A 19,269-nucleotide genomic window follows, 5' to 3' on the forward strand; every position below is an offset into this window, starting at 1 on the left:
ATACATACATATATATATATATATATATATAATATATATATATATACATACATATATATATATATATATATATATTATATATATATATATATATATATATATTATATATATATATATATATATGTATGTATGTATGTATGTATATTTTATAAAAGGTCTGATTTCCTCTTCCGCAGAATAAAAGAATTCACACCACGTAATATTTACTAATTTTCCTGACACAAACGCAATCCCAAACACCCGTCCGAACAAAACCAACTGAACGGACTGGCTTTATGTTCCACACAAAATTGCTATAAGCCTTGCCCAAGTTGTACTCTCTCACTCTCTCTCTCTCTCTCTCTCTCTCTTTCTTTCTTTCCCCTTCTTTCTTCGTCTTCCACCCTATCTTCCTCTGAGCAGCAACCATTTTAAAAATTGTTTATGCTATTCCTGCTCTCTAAACGTTATAATAACAATTCTTCAAACCTATAGCGACTCACTTTTGCGAATTGTACTGGCTGCTGGTGTGCCATACCAGCTTTGGCAGCTACAATTCAATAGACTTTCATTACTGATTTTGTTCGATCTTCCAAGCATTACGCTAAAAGTTCTCCGACACTTTTTTGTCACATATCAGTTGTCTGCAATACCAGTCTCATATGTCTTACCTGCAGTCATCAACTATAGAATGTTAAGCTTCATGCAAAATTATTAACAAGACATTACGTTTTCTTACAACAGCTCTGATGTACATATAAATCCATACGTTCGAACACACAACACACAGATGTATATGTATGTATGTATGCATATATATATATATATATATATATATATATATGCACACATACATATAGACAAACTTCACTGCAGTACTTCCCTGTGATTTCCCTCACCACATGTCCGCTCACTTTTGCTAGGAATCCCCCAATATTATTTCCTAATCACCATTGCATACCATGATATATTATTGATAATCCAAAGACAAAGAACAGCTGTCTGCAAATGGGAATACGTTCCTTTCATCTACGGCGCATTATCTTGACATTGCACTCATATAAATTTCATTTTTTAATGACTGTTATCTCGCTTTTCCTAGTGTTTTCCTCTCGTAATAATGCGTACATACATGTGTATGTTTGCGCGTGTGCTCATACACACACACATACACGGACATGCATCTGTGTGTGTATAAGTACATACACGCACAAGTACACGCACATACACACACACACATGTATAAACCTAGAATTTCAGTAACATCAACTTTTACACAAACATAATATGGCCTTTGTTTTCGCATCAAATATAGATAAATTATAGAGCAGAACATGTATCCATTTGCCTACATTGAGCTGCTACAGTCTTTAATTAACATTCCCACTAACACTGCATTGTCATCTATGCGTCATTTATATTTATGCATTACATATATGACAGAAAGCAGACATTACTTAATAAATAATTATCACTTGAATATTCTGATGAATCTTTGACTTTTTATTCACTCACTCTCTTTCTCTCTCGCTCTCTCGCTCTCTCTCGCTCTCTCGCTCTCTCTCTTTCTTTCTCTCCCTTTCTCGCTCTCCCCCTCCTCTCTCTCTCGTATAAGGAGACATGTTTGTAGTTCTATGACCAACATCTTGTTTGAAGTATGATAATGCAAGTACAAGTGTGTCATGGATAAATCTGCATCTGAAAATACACTGCAATGTAAATTCGCTTTGTTGACTTATTTGTGTTATAAAGAGGAGATGTTTGTCACTGTTGTATCTAAGTATATAATGTAAAATACTCAAGAAAATCTCACGATCTTGTTTCCTATTTAAATTAAAAGAAATGTGTGTTGGCGTTGTATACCTGCTGGAACTCTCCAAAGCCAATTTTACTACCACTGTTCGCATCATACAGTTACAAACTATTCTTAAATACAAAAAATATATATAGGTCAATTCTTAGCAATAACTATTCAAAACCATCTTGGAAATTTCGCTTTTCATTTTATTTACCATCTGTTTCGTAGCAAATGATCATGCTTAATATGTAGTAGAAATTATATATGTAAATGCTACTTAGAATATTTTTTTGATCCAACATAGTAAATATTTTAGTTTTTCAAGCATATGGTGCGAAAATTCATATTTTGCATTAAGTTCTCTCTCCATCCTTTGTCATAGATTACTTAGTGCTTTAAGTATGAACCTGCACATGCAGTTTTGCTCACATCTGTACTTACTTCAGATATCCAACATATAATTATATTAATGTTTTCTGGTTTCAAATTATTAAGATCTAACGCCAAATTTTCGGATGTTTCAGCGTTTTGTACGTTGAGCACAAATAAACACATGGAAATAATGTTTCATTCTATGTTATGCAAATATACACATCAATTACAAGTAAAATACGTAACATTAAAAGCTTTAGGCAAATTATGTTATGTATATCAATATTATGTTATTTCCCTATATCTACTCAATATTTAATATTGTGGAAATCAACACTACTTTTCGACGCATTAAAAATGGTGTAAATTAATAAAGCGCAAATAATTTATTAAATCAAATTTGAAAATATGTCATTCAGGAATATAACACAACGTGTCATTAAACACGAATGCAAAACTAAACTATCGCATATTACCGAAAAATAACTATGTACGTTACGATTGGTACAATACTTCCTTCCGTATTTTTCACACAAAAATGCGAAAACATGCCTTAATCTGGTTGGACCATATTTCAGCTGTAATTACCTGGTCATAAGCCGTTGATATATCATAATAACTGTTCAAACGATTATTTGTTGTGTAAACCGAGGATATACTTGATTGACGCTGATAAAACATTTTCTTTTGAGTCGGTAACACAAGCGAATCGAAACAGTACAATCCAGGAATTGATGGGTTTTATATTTGTGGAGAACTTAATTCTGTTCTACATGCTCTTATCATGGACAATACTTTCATGAAATCCCATTATACTACTCTCTCCATTTACCTCATTCTGTCTGTCTCAGTCATAAAGTTGATTACGTATGAAAATAGTTGCCCACAGAGCATCTAATCTGTTTACTTTGTGGTCCAATGAATCTGTTTTCAAATAAAACAGCAAAGCCAATCGGAAGCTATATATTAATTTTACATGACAATTCTTTAAGCCAAATTTAACTTCTAATGGAAGAACCATTATCTTCAAAGGTTGTAAAGAAAACACTACAAATCCCTCGAGTCGGACACTGACAATAAAATTTCGCTAGCCGGTCTCCAAAGCAATTCAATAAATTGCTGGGATGTAAACATTGATTATTCTTCTGTAAAAATAATAGTACTCTGTTTCATCAACAATTCAAGTAGATAGTAGAAGAGCGGTGTACCAGAACAGAGCTTGGCAACATCTGTAAAACTATTTACAAGTCAGAGGAAAGTTTTAACATGTAACCTATTACAGAAAAAAAGGAAATACGATAAGCGGCAAAATCTCAAATATTGCTGCATATTCATATGCTGTAAATAATTAGTTTCGTCAGCATTTCCAGAAAAATATAATACTGAATATGATGTTCTGGATTTAATTGAATTTTTAGTATTTAAAATGTTGTTATTATTTCATAGTGTATTTTTAAAATTAGTTTCGTAAAAGACAATTCAATAATCAGTATTTAAAACCAGAAAACTAATAATTATTTCATTATTTTAGTTGTTCACAAGGAAAAGTTTCACGGCCCGTAGCTATTTAAATTTCGGTAACCTGCTGCCATTAAAATAGGTTGCGAGCAGTATCAGCAGTTTACTGATGTTGCTGTCTGACTTATGGTGTTGGAACTAAAAGCCAGCCCCACTTACACTGAAGTGTTGGCAAAGAAGTTAAGCGGAATTTCAGTAGATGTTTTAAAGAGAAAACTTAGGTTTCGATGAGAGTAGTACGTATTAGGCATTTACAAGAGATTAATATATTTGCCTAGTTATAATTTATTAATGTTACCTAAACAAGTTTTATCTTAATTCATTTAGTGACTGTGTTAATATAATTTGCAAGAATGACAAGTAGCACATTAAATTTTAATTATCATAATTGTTGATACTATTATTATTGAAATAAATAAAAGAACTTTTATCATTATCATTGTCAAGGCGACGAGCAGGGAAAATCATTATCGTACCGGAAGAAAGTCATAGCAGCATTTTCTCCGACTCTTCCTGGGTTCCTATGTCGCCGATGTCGACTTTGCTTTTCATCCCTTTGGGAGTCAAGGGAATAGTAGCGTTTGAGCGCTGGGGTCGGCTAACAACTGGACGTAAGGTTTCAGGTTAATACTATTACTACCATAGGTGGTACAAAATTCATTATCATCTGTATTCAACAGTTTCAATCAAGCTCTTACTATGTGACCAGGTGACTTACAAATTCAAAAATCTCTGCGTTTACACAGTGATGTCAACAAACATCAACGTCAGACTTCGGTTAAGTGAGAATGTATTTTGTTGTATTTTTAACTAGGTAATGATTATTTGGATTATTATCAATTTTACAGTTCTATATTTAAGAGATGAGGAATTATGTACATTATTTACATTATTTAAATTTGACGAATAAATATCAGCCAAATCTTGTTTGTTGTTAACACAAATTTCGATCCTGGGTTCTCATTCCTAAGGTATACCTTAGGAATGAGAACCCAGGTTCGAAATTTCCCCAAGACACCTGATGAAGGCTGGAGGGTATATCAGCGTTGTGTTAACAACAATCAAGATGAGGACAAATATCTGTCAAATGGAAATAATGTAAATAATATAAATAATGTAATATAAATTTTATACCCAATAATCTTCTAATTATACATAGCACTTGATTAAATATATGGCGATGATGTGGTCGACGAATATATTGGTGTACAAAAACATTGCTTTAATTTTTTGATACTTATATCTGAACAATTTTTTGAATTTGATTATTAGTCAAGTCTTATGTTTGCCATCCGAACGCTGCCATACTTAACTTTCATGGAATGTTTAGTTTTTTATTCACGTTTACAACTATTTTTTCACGTTGGCCGTTCCTTAGTTTTATATTCATAGCCTGAGAAATACATCAATTGTCCTTTCTCTTGGAAGAAGAATTGGGTGTATTTTGTCAATTATGCTTAGATATGTCCATGATTAACAACAATTTTTTTAATGTTGAAAATGTCCAAGATGAACAAAATGCGAAAAATGTATGAAGATGATCAGAGTTAAGAAAGATGTTGGAGGTTAAGAAGAATGGCCTAAGTAAACAAATGCTGTGTAAGAACGTCAATGCCAATCATAGGAATTATCGAGTACAACTGTAATAGTGCTTGTTGCAAAGTGAATTGTAGAACTATCCATTATATAGCGGCCATATATCTTTTTACAAAGAGTTATTTCGATGTGACTCCTTAGCTTTCTGCACAGTGTTGTACTGTATTACAGTACTTTTGCAAAACTGTGTTTTTGATATAATAATATCATACTATATTCATATTATTACAATCTATGTATTACATTCTAATAAATCACTCTTTGTATAACCCGTTTATACCGAGTGTTTTCCTCGTTCTGAGGAAGCATGCATTTGCCTGATATACAGTTTGGTCTTACGATAACTTCGATCACACGTATTAAATAAATTTCTTATTACCAACCTAAGGCTGTTCAACTATCTTAATTTTCGATTTATTATGTAGAATTTAAAACTTATTACTACAATGATTAGTAATTATATCTATCATCGTATTTGCTATTGCGTTTAGTTTTGAATATTAGTCTCCCGCTTCTGTACAACATTTTATTGCCATTCTGTATTTCAATGGATGTATCTTATCAGTTTTTCCACGCTTACGTATTTCTATACGGGTTTCTGTTTAAATTGCTTAATTTCAGCTGCTGGACGGAATTTTATTTTCTCAATTTTAATTAATTTGCTTCTTCTTTGGAACAATTGTCTAAAACGTTATTGCTTTTCTATCGCATCTGAGTTCATGCACAATGTTTAATAGGTCCTCGTGAATGTGTTGTTCATCGTAAAAGCCTTTCGCTAATCCGTATAGAGAAGCTGATTTGTAATTTGTTTGAAAGTAATATTACTATCGTCGGTTTCATTCTTCGGATTATTAATGGATCCAGAGCAAACAGACGTCTTTAGGAGATAAGGAGTCTCTTCTTTCTATAGGCTTTTCATTTTCTTTGTTCCTTTTATACTTATTGTTATCATTTCATATACATATTAAACTGTTGGAAAAGACCTCATTACATAATCGTCATATTTCATTTTCCGTGGATTTGTCTAGTATTGTTTTAAGGATATTCATCCATAATGATTAGTTTTGAACAGCCATTGTGAGTCCAAGAATCATCTGCTGCAATGTCCTGTGTTTGTCTGTGATTTTGACTGTGTAGTTCTTTGCCCCAGATATTTCTTTCCTTTCTTGTATTCCACTACTGCCTTCCCAGCTTTTTTCTCCTCTCTTCAAGCAGTAGAAATCAATCATCCTGAATCGCTTCTTACATTAACCTATATTACATTTTGCTGTATCTACACCATCTTCTTTCGGTATCAGTTGTTTCTTTGCTCCTTCCGTGGTAGGTATACCCTATCGACGCTGTCAGTGGGGTGTAGCGACTGTATATGGACATTGTCTTTCTGGTTTTACACTCTATACTTCTTAGTTCTTCCTTAGATGTTCAGGAAAACATCCGTATATTGTATTAGAGAGATCACCCAAGAGATTGTTACAGAGATATTTTCCCCTTCATTCAGTTTTGAGCTTAAAACCCATTTTTCACGTTCCTCGGATATTTATTTCTCACATTCTCTTTCATTCTTGACAGAGAAGTCTATCTGCCTCCAGTACACCTTGTAACTGCCACCTTCACTCGTTGCTCGGAATGATGACTCATCTGAGAGTTTAATCCCTTCTGAATTTGAATATTCTCCCTCTTCCTATACAAGTATCGCATATTTATCTATTCCAAACTTTGTGTTGTCCGAGTAGCACTGTTCATCGATACTCTACTGCATAGGTTGTTTGATGAGACAAGTACTTATTTGGATTGGAAAGAGAGGTGTTTTTTACTTAATTTCGTTTCATTATACCTAGTGCTCAAATAATTATTGATGATATTTTCAATTTCATACTGCTTCTTTACATCACACTTTCTCAAATTCCAGAGCAATATATATTTTAGAATGGATTGAGATGTGCATCGGTGTACAAGAATTTTAACTTAATGCCTTGAGGCTGAATACTGCACAGCTTTGCTGGATTTATTCGTCAGGAATTACATACCTTTGCTGTTTCTGGGCAGTTTGTTGTGGTCGATCGCTTTTGAGAAATTGTTTGCTTTCATTCTGATTTACAGCTTCTTCTCCGAAACTTACTTATATTGTGTACTTACACGTTTTGTTAATTTTATCTTTATCATTTCATGGTTCGACAAACGTAAATCTAGTTTTCCTCCTCAAAGCAAGGATTAGATGTGTGTGGGAGAATACGCACAACAGTGTACACGTTTAACAATGAGGTTTATATTCTCAAAAATATCCAAGTTTAGCAAGTGCGATTATTATTACGAGTGGTTAAATCTGAAAAATATTTAAAGGTAAACTGGGTTAACATATATATTTGGGATTAAAAAGTAAGCTCAAGATTAATACAGTACACAAAGCAACAATTAAATTATAGAGAATCTTTTTATACCCTTATAGAATGTGTTGTCTATCACTGCAATGACACTAGTGACAAACAGAATGATTGAAACTTATAATTCTCAACTAATACTTCGATATACTTTCTTAGCGTTTCACCCCGTTTTTACACAATATTGAAGTAGTTTTATATTGCTATGTTCACTATTATAATAATGAAACCATTTTTGTGGCGTAGAGTAGTATGAGGTTTAATATATATGTTGTATCTCTTTGTACTCAAAGATCTCATAGTATTTTTACATTTTCATTTTCAAGGAAAGCAAAAGTTTTTATACGTGCTAGAGGATTTTGTCATGAAGCCCTTAAAATGTGTTGGATAAACGTACTTAGAGCAACTTTATTCATGTCTTTTTTACTTGTTTATATTTCAGAAATGGACTATTAATGTCCGTGTGTGTGTGTGTGTGTGAGTGTGTGCGTGCGCGTGTATGTGTGCGTGTGTGTGCGCGTGTTCGTGTGTGTGTGCGTGTGTGTGTGTGTATGTGTGTGTGAGTGTGTGCGTGCGCGTGCATGTGTGCGTGCGCGTGCATGTGTGCGTGTGTGTGCGCGTGTCCGTGTGTGTGTGTGCGTGTGTGTGTGTGTATGTGTGTGTGTGTGTGTGTGTTTGTGTATTTCTGACTGTCATAGTATTCATTCATCTTTCTTGTTTGGCCACATTAGAATAGGCCAAAGGAGGAATTCGCTAGACCTTTTGCTATGAACACTTTCCGAAGTTACAAATCGCTTGTTCGAATTGTCAATCTTCTTCCATTTATCGTCAGATAATGGTATTATTATTCAGTTCAAATGATATACTAATGTTTGTGTCGAAATGCCTGAAAATTGTGGCATGACTGAATTTTCGGTATCACTTAAAAAATGGCTGCTAAGGCTGTTAATGCCCTTCCACATGCAGTATCGCAATTTAACATGTTTACTAGCCAACTTATTTCTAACATGCACAGGATAAAAAGGAAAACTGGAGCTGCTATTCCAGTGAAATTCTGAACAGATATTCCTGTGACGTAGATATCTGCAATATTTTTATCAAAATTTACAAAGTATCGTCAAAGTGATGCACTTACAGCATTTGGAATAAAATTAAATGCCTTCCAGTAGCCCATTCAGGCAGATAACATCTTCCTCTTGTACGAGATGGTACGTTGAAATACACTGTACATTTTGTGGGAGTTTAATTATTTTTCATCAATATTATTTTGGAAAACATTTTATATGTTACTGGTAGGCAAGTAAATGGAAATAATAGTTTGAGTAATCTGGTGTTGTTTTCATCAGAATCATTATTGTCTTGCCGATAAGGAATCGTCTCGGTATTTACACCCTCCAGATTGTTTAAGGATGTACGGCTATAGGCTAGCACTGGCATATATCAAAGAGCAGGCTCTACATGTTTTGAATGTTACCACTATCAACAATTTTCCAGTTCCTGAAAATCAAAGCAGACCTGAAGTCGAGGATTCTACAATTTCGACATCTATATCCAGTTATAATTTCGTTTAGCCTTTGGTTTTCTAAATGTTTCTAATGTTACTTTAATGGGTATTGTTTTCTAAGTTGTTAACGGATATCTTTACAACAGAAGATTTGTACTTTTCAGATTATTTTCAAGTATGTACTTTGAGAGTGTAGCGGCACATGGCCTTGTGATTAGAGCAGCGGACTCGCGGTCGAGGGATCGCGGGTTCGAATCTCAGACCGGCGATGTGTGTGTTTATGAGCGAAACACCTAAGTTCCATGAGGCTCCGGCAGAATGTAATGGTGAACTTCTGCTGACTCTTTCGCCACAACTTTCTCTCACTCTTTCCTCCTGCATCTTGCAGCTCACCAGCGACGGACCGGCATCCCGTCCAGGTGGGAAACCTATACGCCAAGGAAACCGGGAAACCGGCCCAATGAGCCAGACGTGGCTCGAGAAGGAACAAACAACAACTTTGAGAGTACCGTTTCCCTGCATGCTAAACGTACTTATATCTATTATTTATAGGGGATGTTTGGTTGTGTTTAAACCATTTTAAATTTTTTGCTGCTTTGTTTGTGCATTGCTTACATCGTTCTTAATCAACAGATGGTACCTAAAGTTATTGTTTGCAACTTTATATTTTGTCGTAATGTTATTGTACGTTTTCTTTTGTTACGTAGAATACCCATTCTATACTGTAATATACTCTGCTAGTTATTGTATACTGGTAACGTCTATCTTTTATAACGGTACATTATTTATTTAAACTCGAATATTCTATTGTCGTGAATATCCTAATTTAGAGAAAATCGTTTAACTGAGTAATAAAAATGGATATCGTAATGTGATTTATCATTGGTCTTTAAGATAATGTCTCTTAAACGTATGCCTACAGGTCGTAGAGTCACTTAAGATTGTTCTAAGAAATTTAGCCACCTGTTAATGCATGTATCGTAGGCTTCAGCTGCTTTGGAATATTGCCATATTACAGAAGCAGAGTCGAAGCTAAATTTGATGTCACTAAAGAAATACAATTATCAGAAACGGTAGTGTCTACACTATTATCATAGTTATTTTTATTATTATTATACATTAACGTAATATTATTATCACTTATTGCTATTTTTAACATTACGGTCATGAATTCCAGTACCTGTAACATTCCAAACAATCTGCAACAATCCCTCTTAAAACCTCAATGTATAACATCATTAACCCAAATCAGCTATTCTTGCATATTTTAGTGTTATTCTTGAGGTAGAAACTTTTTATTAGCTAAACCTCAATCAGTGAATCGTGCCCATGTCTTTTTTTGTGTGTCCAATGAAATATATGGCTGTAAGTTGAAGCATTTATTACAGCCTAGGTACAGCTTCTTTAGAAATTCAAATTTATTTCTCTCGACTGGCATGGCTTGTTTTCTTTTTTGTCCTCGGTGGATACAAATATTACTGTGTTTTTTACTTGAAATAGTGCATCTTCAGACGAAAAATGACTATTCGTAGCTGTGTGCATTCTGTTTACGGTTGTATATTCCTTGGTAAAGGAATGTGAAGAAAATTGTTAAATATAATTTTTGATATTTCAAGTCAGAACTTCAATAACTGCCTCCGGCTACCAGCCAAATATTTGAGTCAGTATGATCGAAAACGCATCTCCGCCATATTTGGGCCTTTATGCCTCAGTATAATAGGGCGTAGTCATCGTCGTCGTCATCCTCGTAATCATCATCACCTTCATCATCATTATTATTATTATTATTATTATTATTATTATTATTATTATTATTATTATTATAATTATTATTATTATCATCATTATTATTATTGTTGTTGTTGTTGTTATAAATTTAACTCATCTTTCCTCCTCATTTTACTATTGCAGCCAAACCTTCAACATTGACGCAGCTACCATTAACTACAACATCTCCCATCCGTCCACCTTGTGCAATTGTAAAATCAGAATGGTCAGCTTGTTCTGCCAGTTGCGGTGTCGGTATGTCAGTTCGTATGAACAACGACAATCTAGAATGTGAAGATGTACAACAAACCAGGATTTGTTTCTTGCGGCCTTGCGGAGAAGTTGTTAAATCAGAGGTAAGACCTAATCTAAATTATTTTGATTGTTTGTCAAATAGAACGGCCACAAAACTTGCTTTACGATAGGAATGATCTAATGAGATGTAATGAAATGTCAATATAACCTATATGAATATATTCATATTTAGGTTTCAAGAAAAGAAATCAATAATTACGGGGAAGTTCTTTCAGTTGTATGTATTGTGCTGGTACGAACCGTAGCTTATCAAATAAAGAATATTATAAGAGTTTGTTATCTCTAATATGGTTTTGTTTTGTGTGTTAATAACCTGCACTCCTTAGCAATAATTACATATGTATATATATTCATGCAAACATATATGTAAGTATATGTTTATGAGTATATTTTTTCGCAACAGTTCTCTTCTTTCTAGAACTTTATACCTGGTTTCTCTTATGCATACATTTTTTCCCAACTTTTTCAAGTTACATGCATTCATGCACGCTAACATTATGTACCAGGGAAGGATGCTCACACCTTAGCCCTCAAAATGCAACAGAGCATGTGCCTTTGGCAAAGGCCCTTCAAGATATAGCGGCTACATATATTCCTGTAGTGGCTTCACAAGGAAGAGAACATCACTCATAATTTTATATTACTGAGAGAAACGTGAACTGCATCGCACCTTAGCAAATTATCTACTCTTTTAGGTAAAACAAACCATTGATTTGTACAGTCACTAATTTTCTAGAGCATCAGCTTTGCACTTGTAGCAATTGGTGAAGATATTATTCTGTCAGTTATTACGAATAACATCTGTATCAGTTTACTGACTGTACAGTTGGTTTAGACCTTTTCTTCATCACCAGATATTTTCAGTGTATCCGAGTCTATTTGTACTCGGCTGTTCATTTCACAGACTTCAACGTCTTAATGGCCATTTCTATATAAAACAAAAATTACAAAAGTATAATATAAGCAGAATATTCAAAACTCAGAATATACTATAAGATGTAATATAAAACAAAATATTCTAAAATATTTATTACTAATACATCGAATCTTAGACCGACATGTTTTTCATGTAAATGGAATATTATTTACGGCACTAGGAAATGTTCAGATAAAGATCACTCGAATTATTTTCATTATAATTTTGTTTTTGTTTTTTCGTACACCATATCATCAAAGTCGTGTGCGTCATATTTATTTTATATATATATATATATATATATATATATATATATATATATATATATATATATATATATATATATATATATATATATATATACATATTTATATATGTATATATATATATATGTGTGTGCGTGTGAATGTATATAAGAGCTTTTTTTGCCTTATATTGTATTTATATTTCTTTTTCAACACAAAGAATCTCACGATTTTACAACCAGCTTTTCAATATGAAGCATGTTTGGAAGAAATTTCTTCTCTATTTTCGTATTATCAGTCAAACAAACTCCCTCATAGGCACGCACGCACACACACACACCACACACACACATATATATATATATATATAATAAATATTGTCTAAGGCTTTTTGTCTTTTATCTTGTTATTTTGTGTTACTTTAAGCCCGAAGGTGACTCGTAATAATTGTGGTAATAATATAACCAGAGATTCCGTTATTGGAAAGTATTTAGGAAAACGTTCATTTAACATATAATATATCAGTGATATAAAAAATATATAGGAATTTCAAAAGAGGTCTGACATAGTTCTTGCTCCAGGAAAAGAATAGTAAAAAGTCATTTATTAAGACAACGTATGCTGAGCTGATGCCAAGGAAAAATGGGAAAGCAAAATGATTTAGCTGTCTGAAAGCTTTCGGTGAACTACCGTAAATATTGTTTCTAACATATTCAAAGGCTAGAGATTTGATGAGAATAATAATTCGATTAAATCAGCTTCATTATTTGCTAAGAACATCATAAAAACAAGATGATGAGCGGCAAATTTTGTATCGGAGGTATGTGAAGTCAGAACGCAAATATCATAAATCAAGAATCTACATTGCAACGCATCTTGTATTTTAAATATAAAATGACATTCGGAGCAGATGCAGAAGATGTCTCCACTTTGCATCATAATGTTTTCAGTACATGGCATTTCTGTTGATAAGATCACAGTAATTGTTGCTTAATTTGCGTCCAGCTCCACACTGCACACAACAATATTCTTCGCATCTGAGTCTTATTTCAACAAATAAAACTAGTTCTGGAAAGGGCATCGGTAAATACACGGTTTCATTTGACTAACACATTTACAAGCACACACTTAAAGCATATAAACGTCTGTGATTGTTACAATGACATAAAGCGTCCGAATTCCAGTTGATCTCTACTATTACCTCAAAACCATCTGATTAGCAATTTGCTTTTTAACTTCACCAAACTTATGAATGTTTTTTTTTTTTTTTTGCTATACGGTTGTCTATAATAATTTATGTAAACCTACTGCAATGTATCCCATTTGCATAACTAAGACAAGTTTAATTACCATTCTACCACTATCAGTTCTAACATTTTAATGAGTACGGAAATATCACTTTGAATATTATTTCTCTTTTAACGTCATCACTAGAAAGATATCTACTGGGTTTACTTTTACGAAACGCACCGGTACCATCCCAACCTTCAGGACTCCGGCAAAATTAGTATTATTGTCCTTTACATGATGAAAGCCTTCAACTGTGACAGCTATGATAACTGCCTATGAACTAAGTTTCTTTATACAGACTGCATTGCTCTCCCATCTTGTATACCTTAATATTACACTCGACTTACCTTTTTCAATGTCTTGATGAAAGAGTGCTCACTAACCAACTCTTTTAAGACAGTAGTGTATTCTAAATCTTTATATGTGCCACTCCGTTTTTTTTAATTGATAGCTATCTTCTTAATTAAATCCTACATATAGACTTCTCAAATCTTCTACAATTTGAATATATTACAAAGTTCATGTAAGAACAACAGAATATATGCAAATTAGAAAGCATGGAAATATACTGTTCTGGGTAGGTGGAAACACATGCTACAGGACGCTACCAAAAGAAAAGGAACGAGGACAGAATGTACAATTAAGGGACAAAATTGAGACAAAAATACTTAAAGCTTTTACAGTGATGTACAATCAATACCTTAGATCCATGATGATCTATGTTAATCATACGTTGGTCCTAATGCCTTCACACAAAATGCACTCAGCAAGAGGTACATGAACAAACTATATATCATACCAGGTTATTTACAGACTATGAACATTGATCACTGGCAGAGTGAAATAAATACTAAGAAGGAAACTACAATATTGCATTAACTCCTTCTCTAGCCTCAAACACTGATAAAGTGTGTTCTCTAACGGAGCCTATTTTCCATTGTGTATTACAGTCTTTTAGCTATAGTTACTGCAACTCTCTTAGTTCATGGCTCTATGTGAAAATTCGCTCCAGACATGCATGGATATTACATATCACAGTACTTGTTGCACATTATACTCAAACTACAATGTCTCCAACTTGACACACATAAAAATTAATGAAACAATGCACATAAAAGTTTTTTTGTCCCAATGAGCTCGCATTCCCCCAAAACTATGTTAAAATCATGTCTCTACCAAAAAAATACTGATGATCAGTAGCGTTTAAACTGAAGCCACTAACACACAGTTCATCTGTAAATAAAAAATTGCAAAGTCTTCAACATCCGTACTGTTAGAATCTACTACATATAAATTGTTACAGTCATATCAGAAAATACAACGTAATGGTCGCCAAGGAGGAGGCATTATATAACACCGATGCGTGAGTCGTGCCATATTGTTCGATCGATTACCTGCTTCTTGTGGTTCAGCTTCATAACAACTGCGCTGGAGCAATGCAACAAGAGAAAGTCCCTATCTCTTATCAATGAGCTACCTTGAAACAAGTCCTCCCTGAAATGTATATTTTCTCAATGTTGTTGCATCGATTAGACCTGAAAATCTATGAGTATCTTTTATTGCAGCTTCATATATTCCACTTTGCAAAACTTCTGATATATCATGCTTCCCTCTTTATTGACAGAAATTATTCCACCTTGATAAACGATTGATGCTTTACAGCACTCCACTGAATCGTACATTTTAAATTACTTAAAAGATGTAATATAAATAATAAGACTACTGACACAGTATTAAACCTTCCAGGTCTCATCAGAAATCTGCGCGTCGATAAATATTAACTCGGCAACACGCTTCAATTACTACCAAATATACCTCTATACAACACTCTAAAGGTCTGAAGTAGCCCTTGCACTGAAGAAATACGTCATGCCTATATATGTTCGTATCGCTATGCTCGTCATTCCTCTTCTCCACTGTTAAACACACCTTTACTTCAGTATCATCTAAAATCTCAAACTCTTCCTCTTTTCTCTTATACACTCTGACCATCCGATTTCAAATTGAAACACTGCTCAACACACGTACCCGCACGCGCGCATACACACACATGCACACTTATACACATACACACAGACTCATACCCGCATTCATCTCCAGAGTCTGTAAATATCACTCTCAGTCATTCTTTATTTATCAAATAATTAGACTGTCTCCTGTCTCTTTCTGTCGTTAGCAAATACTAATAGCAATATTACGTAGAGACATAGGCACACTTATAAGAATGTAAAATTTCCTCTTGCCTGGCTATTTTGTGAATTGCTTGGAACAACAGTAATGATATCGTGGATTGGCCCCACTACATCTAAAATCACCCAAGACAAGCTTTATGTCACAACGACGCCCTCTATCATTTTATTCCAAATAAAGGGCGCCAAGACAAGCAAAGCAAAGAAATTGCACTCATATATGGTACATGTTCTTAACTGATTCTGCTCGTACCAACATTTAGAGCGTGCGTAAATGTTACAATAATGAAAATAACGAACTAATAGCTGTGTACTCTGTTACAATAATACATTGATATTTGCGCAATTGATCCTAATATAAAATATTTTCTTCTTGCGTTAATAAACTCATCATATACCAATAAAAGCCATTACGAATTCTTCTTACTTTAAAATAAATGTTGCAATATGATGACAAATAGTAGATAGTGAATTTGATTTCACTGAATGCAATAATTTTGTACTACAATTCTAGAATCTGAGAACCTTCAACCAACTTTAAAATACCTGTTGTAAATAAGGTGAGAACGGATCTCCGTATTTATGCGAGATCCTTTACATCGTCAGTTCTAATTTTGAAAAGGTTAATTTTCTTTTTTGTTCGTCTGGTCAATAATATAGTACTTGTCCATGTACTTGAGCCGCTTTCACTAATTATATTTCTTTTATACAAATTACTTGAATCTAAGAAAACTTGATTTTCTCCTCTAATGGCAGTGAGTTGTCAGATATTGCGGATCATTACATTCAATGAATAAGAGATTTAAGTTAGCTCCACTACTTTCTGCTCACTTTAAAGGTCGATATTGCTTTTCATCTCAGTGAGAAGGAGAAAATAAGTATTAATAAGTTGCTGTGGTTCGTTTATTCAAAGGTAGCAATCCACTGCAAAATTTAACTTTCTTTATATCAAAAGTAATCACTATAGTTACACGCTTGTAAGGAGCGAGAAGTAAGATATCCATTAGTCGATAACTTAACGCGATAAAGATTCTCAGTTGAAGCCAATTCAGTTACAATTCTTTATTTAATATCTGGAAAATACTTCAGTATTTAATCATACTTATGGAACATTTCACAAATGTTGTTCTCTTTTTCTTTATTCCAAGGAAACCCCAATAGTTAATGTCTTCATAAACTAAATTCTACGTTGAAGCACCATTACAAAGCGTTGCTTGCTGATAATTTCGGTCATTCACACTGAGTTTCGTGATACGGGTATTCGCGACATGTATGTTGACGGTGCCGCATACACAATCAAATATACCTATCGATATTTTAAAATTATCACACGCGAATGGCCCGCCGGTAATGACGCATTTCTCAGATTTTTTTAAATTTCTCTCTTACTTGAAAAGGCGCCTACTTCCCGAAAATTAATGGGATCATTTAACAACTTAGTAAGGCAGTTCTCTCAATTTTCCCTTATTAACGTCACCTTAGATATTTGTCTTAACTTCTTACTCACATTGCTCAAGAGTTCTTCCAAACGTATCGAATTAAAAATTAAGTATATTGCTAACAGCATGTGGCACTCTGTAGCACATGCAAGCTACTGTATCAAGCCTATCAAATTACCTTCCTGAACCGAATAAATTTTGAATGGGAATAGAGCAAAAAATAAAGCATTTATTATCATTCCATTTCCTCTACATTTATTATAATTCTAGAACTAAAATACTGAAATAGCAAGTTTTACTAAAGTAAAATTCCAATTCCATATATCAGAAAATATGGAAAAATTATTTGATAAATATTTGACAGTAACATACGCTACAATCTATAAATAAACAGGTAGTGCCTGTTTATTTACTTTAGGGGTTTTAATCATAAAGAAGTATCATAGGTAGTCGAGGAGCATGATGACACACTAAATCTACAGAACGATTTGAATGCAATATTTAAATGGGTTAATGAAAATAACATGCAGCACGATGTCGAAAAGGTTCAACCACCCCATTATCGGCCCACAAACAACTTACAATCGGAATGTATACGACCAGTAGACGAGCAATCCCAAAGCCGTGGCGTGATCTAAGAACCTACATGAGCAATAATGCAACATTTTGTGTATATTTCCAAGATGGCAACACTGCAGGAGAGTAGCTACATGGATACTGTGATTATTCAGAATCAGGTAAAATGACTTCATGCTACTTCTATGAATAACTTTCTTACTTAGTCAAGAGGATTACTGTTCCCATCTGGGGTCACCGCAGAACGGCTAACGGATGGCGGAATTCAAGGTAATCCAATGCTTCTACACTAAGATTCAACCAGTGCAAAGGATGATCAACTTGGAGAGGTTAAAGGAATTGAAGCTATACCCCTAAAGAGAAGACGTGGAAGATATGCAGTTAAATACACTTGGAGATTCTGAAAAGATGAGCTCCCAAATTTGATAGTGAAAGCTATACTAACCACTGAATTGCACGGCACTGCACGGTATCAAATCTCCTCTATTCACCATGAAGTATAAGACCCCAGTACTGCAACAGCTTGGGTTTCAATGGTCCACAACTATTCAACATTCTGCCAAACAGTTATTTGCAAGGCGTAGACGTGGAGGTTTTTGGCAAAAAAACAGGGCAATTTTTCATCTCAGATACCAGATAAGTCTCATCAGGGCAGGAGAGAGAAGAAACCGATAGAATAAGTACTGAGTTCGACAATATGAGTAATTCCATCCAATTCTCTACATCATATATATATATGTATATATATATATATATATATAACGGGAAGCTTTATGAAAATAGACAAAAGACGAAGGCAGGTGGAAAACAAACGAACAATTGTATTACTATGGCGCTCAGGAAATATAAATAAAACAAGTCTTTAACGTTTCGAGCCTACGCTCTTCAACAGAAAGATACACAGAGAGAAAAAAACACAGAAAGAAGGAGAGACGTATATACATGTGTGTGTGTGTGTGGTGTATGTATATATAAGTTTGAGTGTATATATATGTATGCATATATATACATATATGTGCAAATATATACATATATATACATACATACATATATACATACATGCATACATACATACATATATATATATATATTATATATATATATATATATATATATATATATATATATATATATATATATATATACGTTAGACTAATAGATCTGTTTGATGTTTACACATCCGTCTTCGTCTTTTGCTTTTTGTAAATTCTCACTAAATATATATATATAGTGAGAATTTACAAAAAGCAAAAGACGAAGACGGATGTGTAAACATCAAACATATCTATTAGTCTAACGTATATATATATATATATATATATATATATATATGTATGTATGCATGTATGTTTACACATCCGTCTTCGTCTTTTGCTTTTTGTAAATT

The 19,269-nt window shown here is 33.6% G+C and overlaps 1 protein-coding gene across 1 annotated transcript in view; it reads left to right on the forward strand.

Annotated features, from left to right (window-relative positions):
• The window catches only part of LOC115209421 (CCN family member 1-like), a 384,650-nt gene that overhangs the window by 352,416 nt on the left and 12,965 nt on the right, over nucleotides 1-19,269 (forward strand). The window contains exon 5 of the mRNA XM_029777835.2: nucleotides 11,057-11,268. Coding sequence (XP_029633695.1) covers nucleotides 11,057-11,268 — 212 coding nt within the window. The remainder of the gene's footprint in view (nucleotides 1-11,056; nucleotides 11,269-19,269) is intronic.

The sequence above is a fragment of the Octopus sinensis genome, linkage group LG3 (genome assembly GCF_006345805.1).
Source record: "Octopus sinensis linkage group LG3, ASM634580v1, whole genome shotgun sequence".
Lineage (NCBI taxonomy): Eukaryota > Metazoa > Mollusca > Cephalopoda > Octopoda > Octopodidae > Octopus > Octopus sinensis.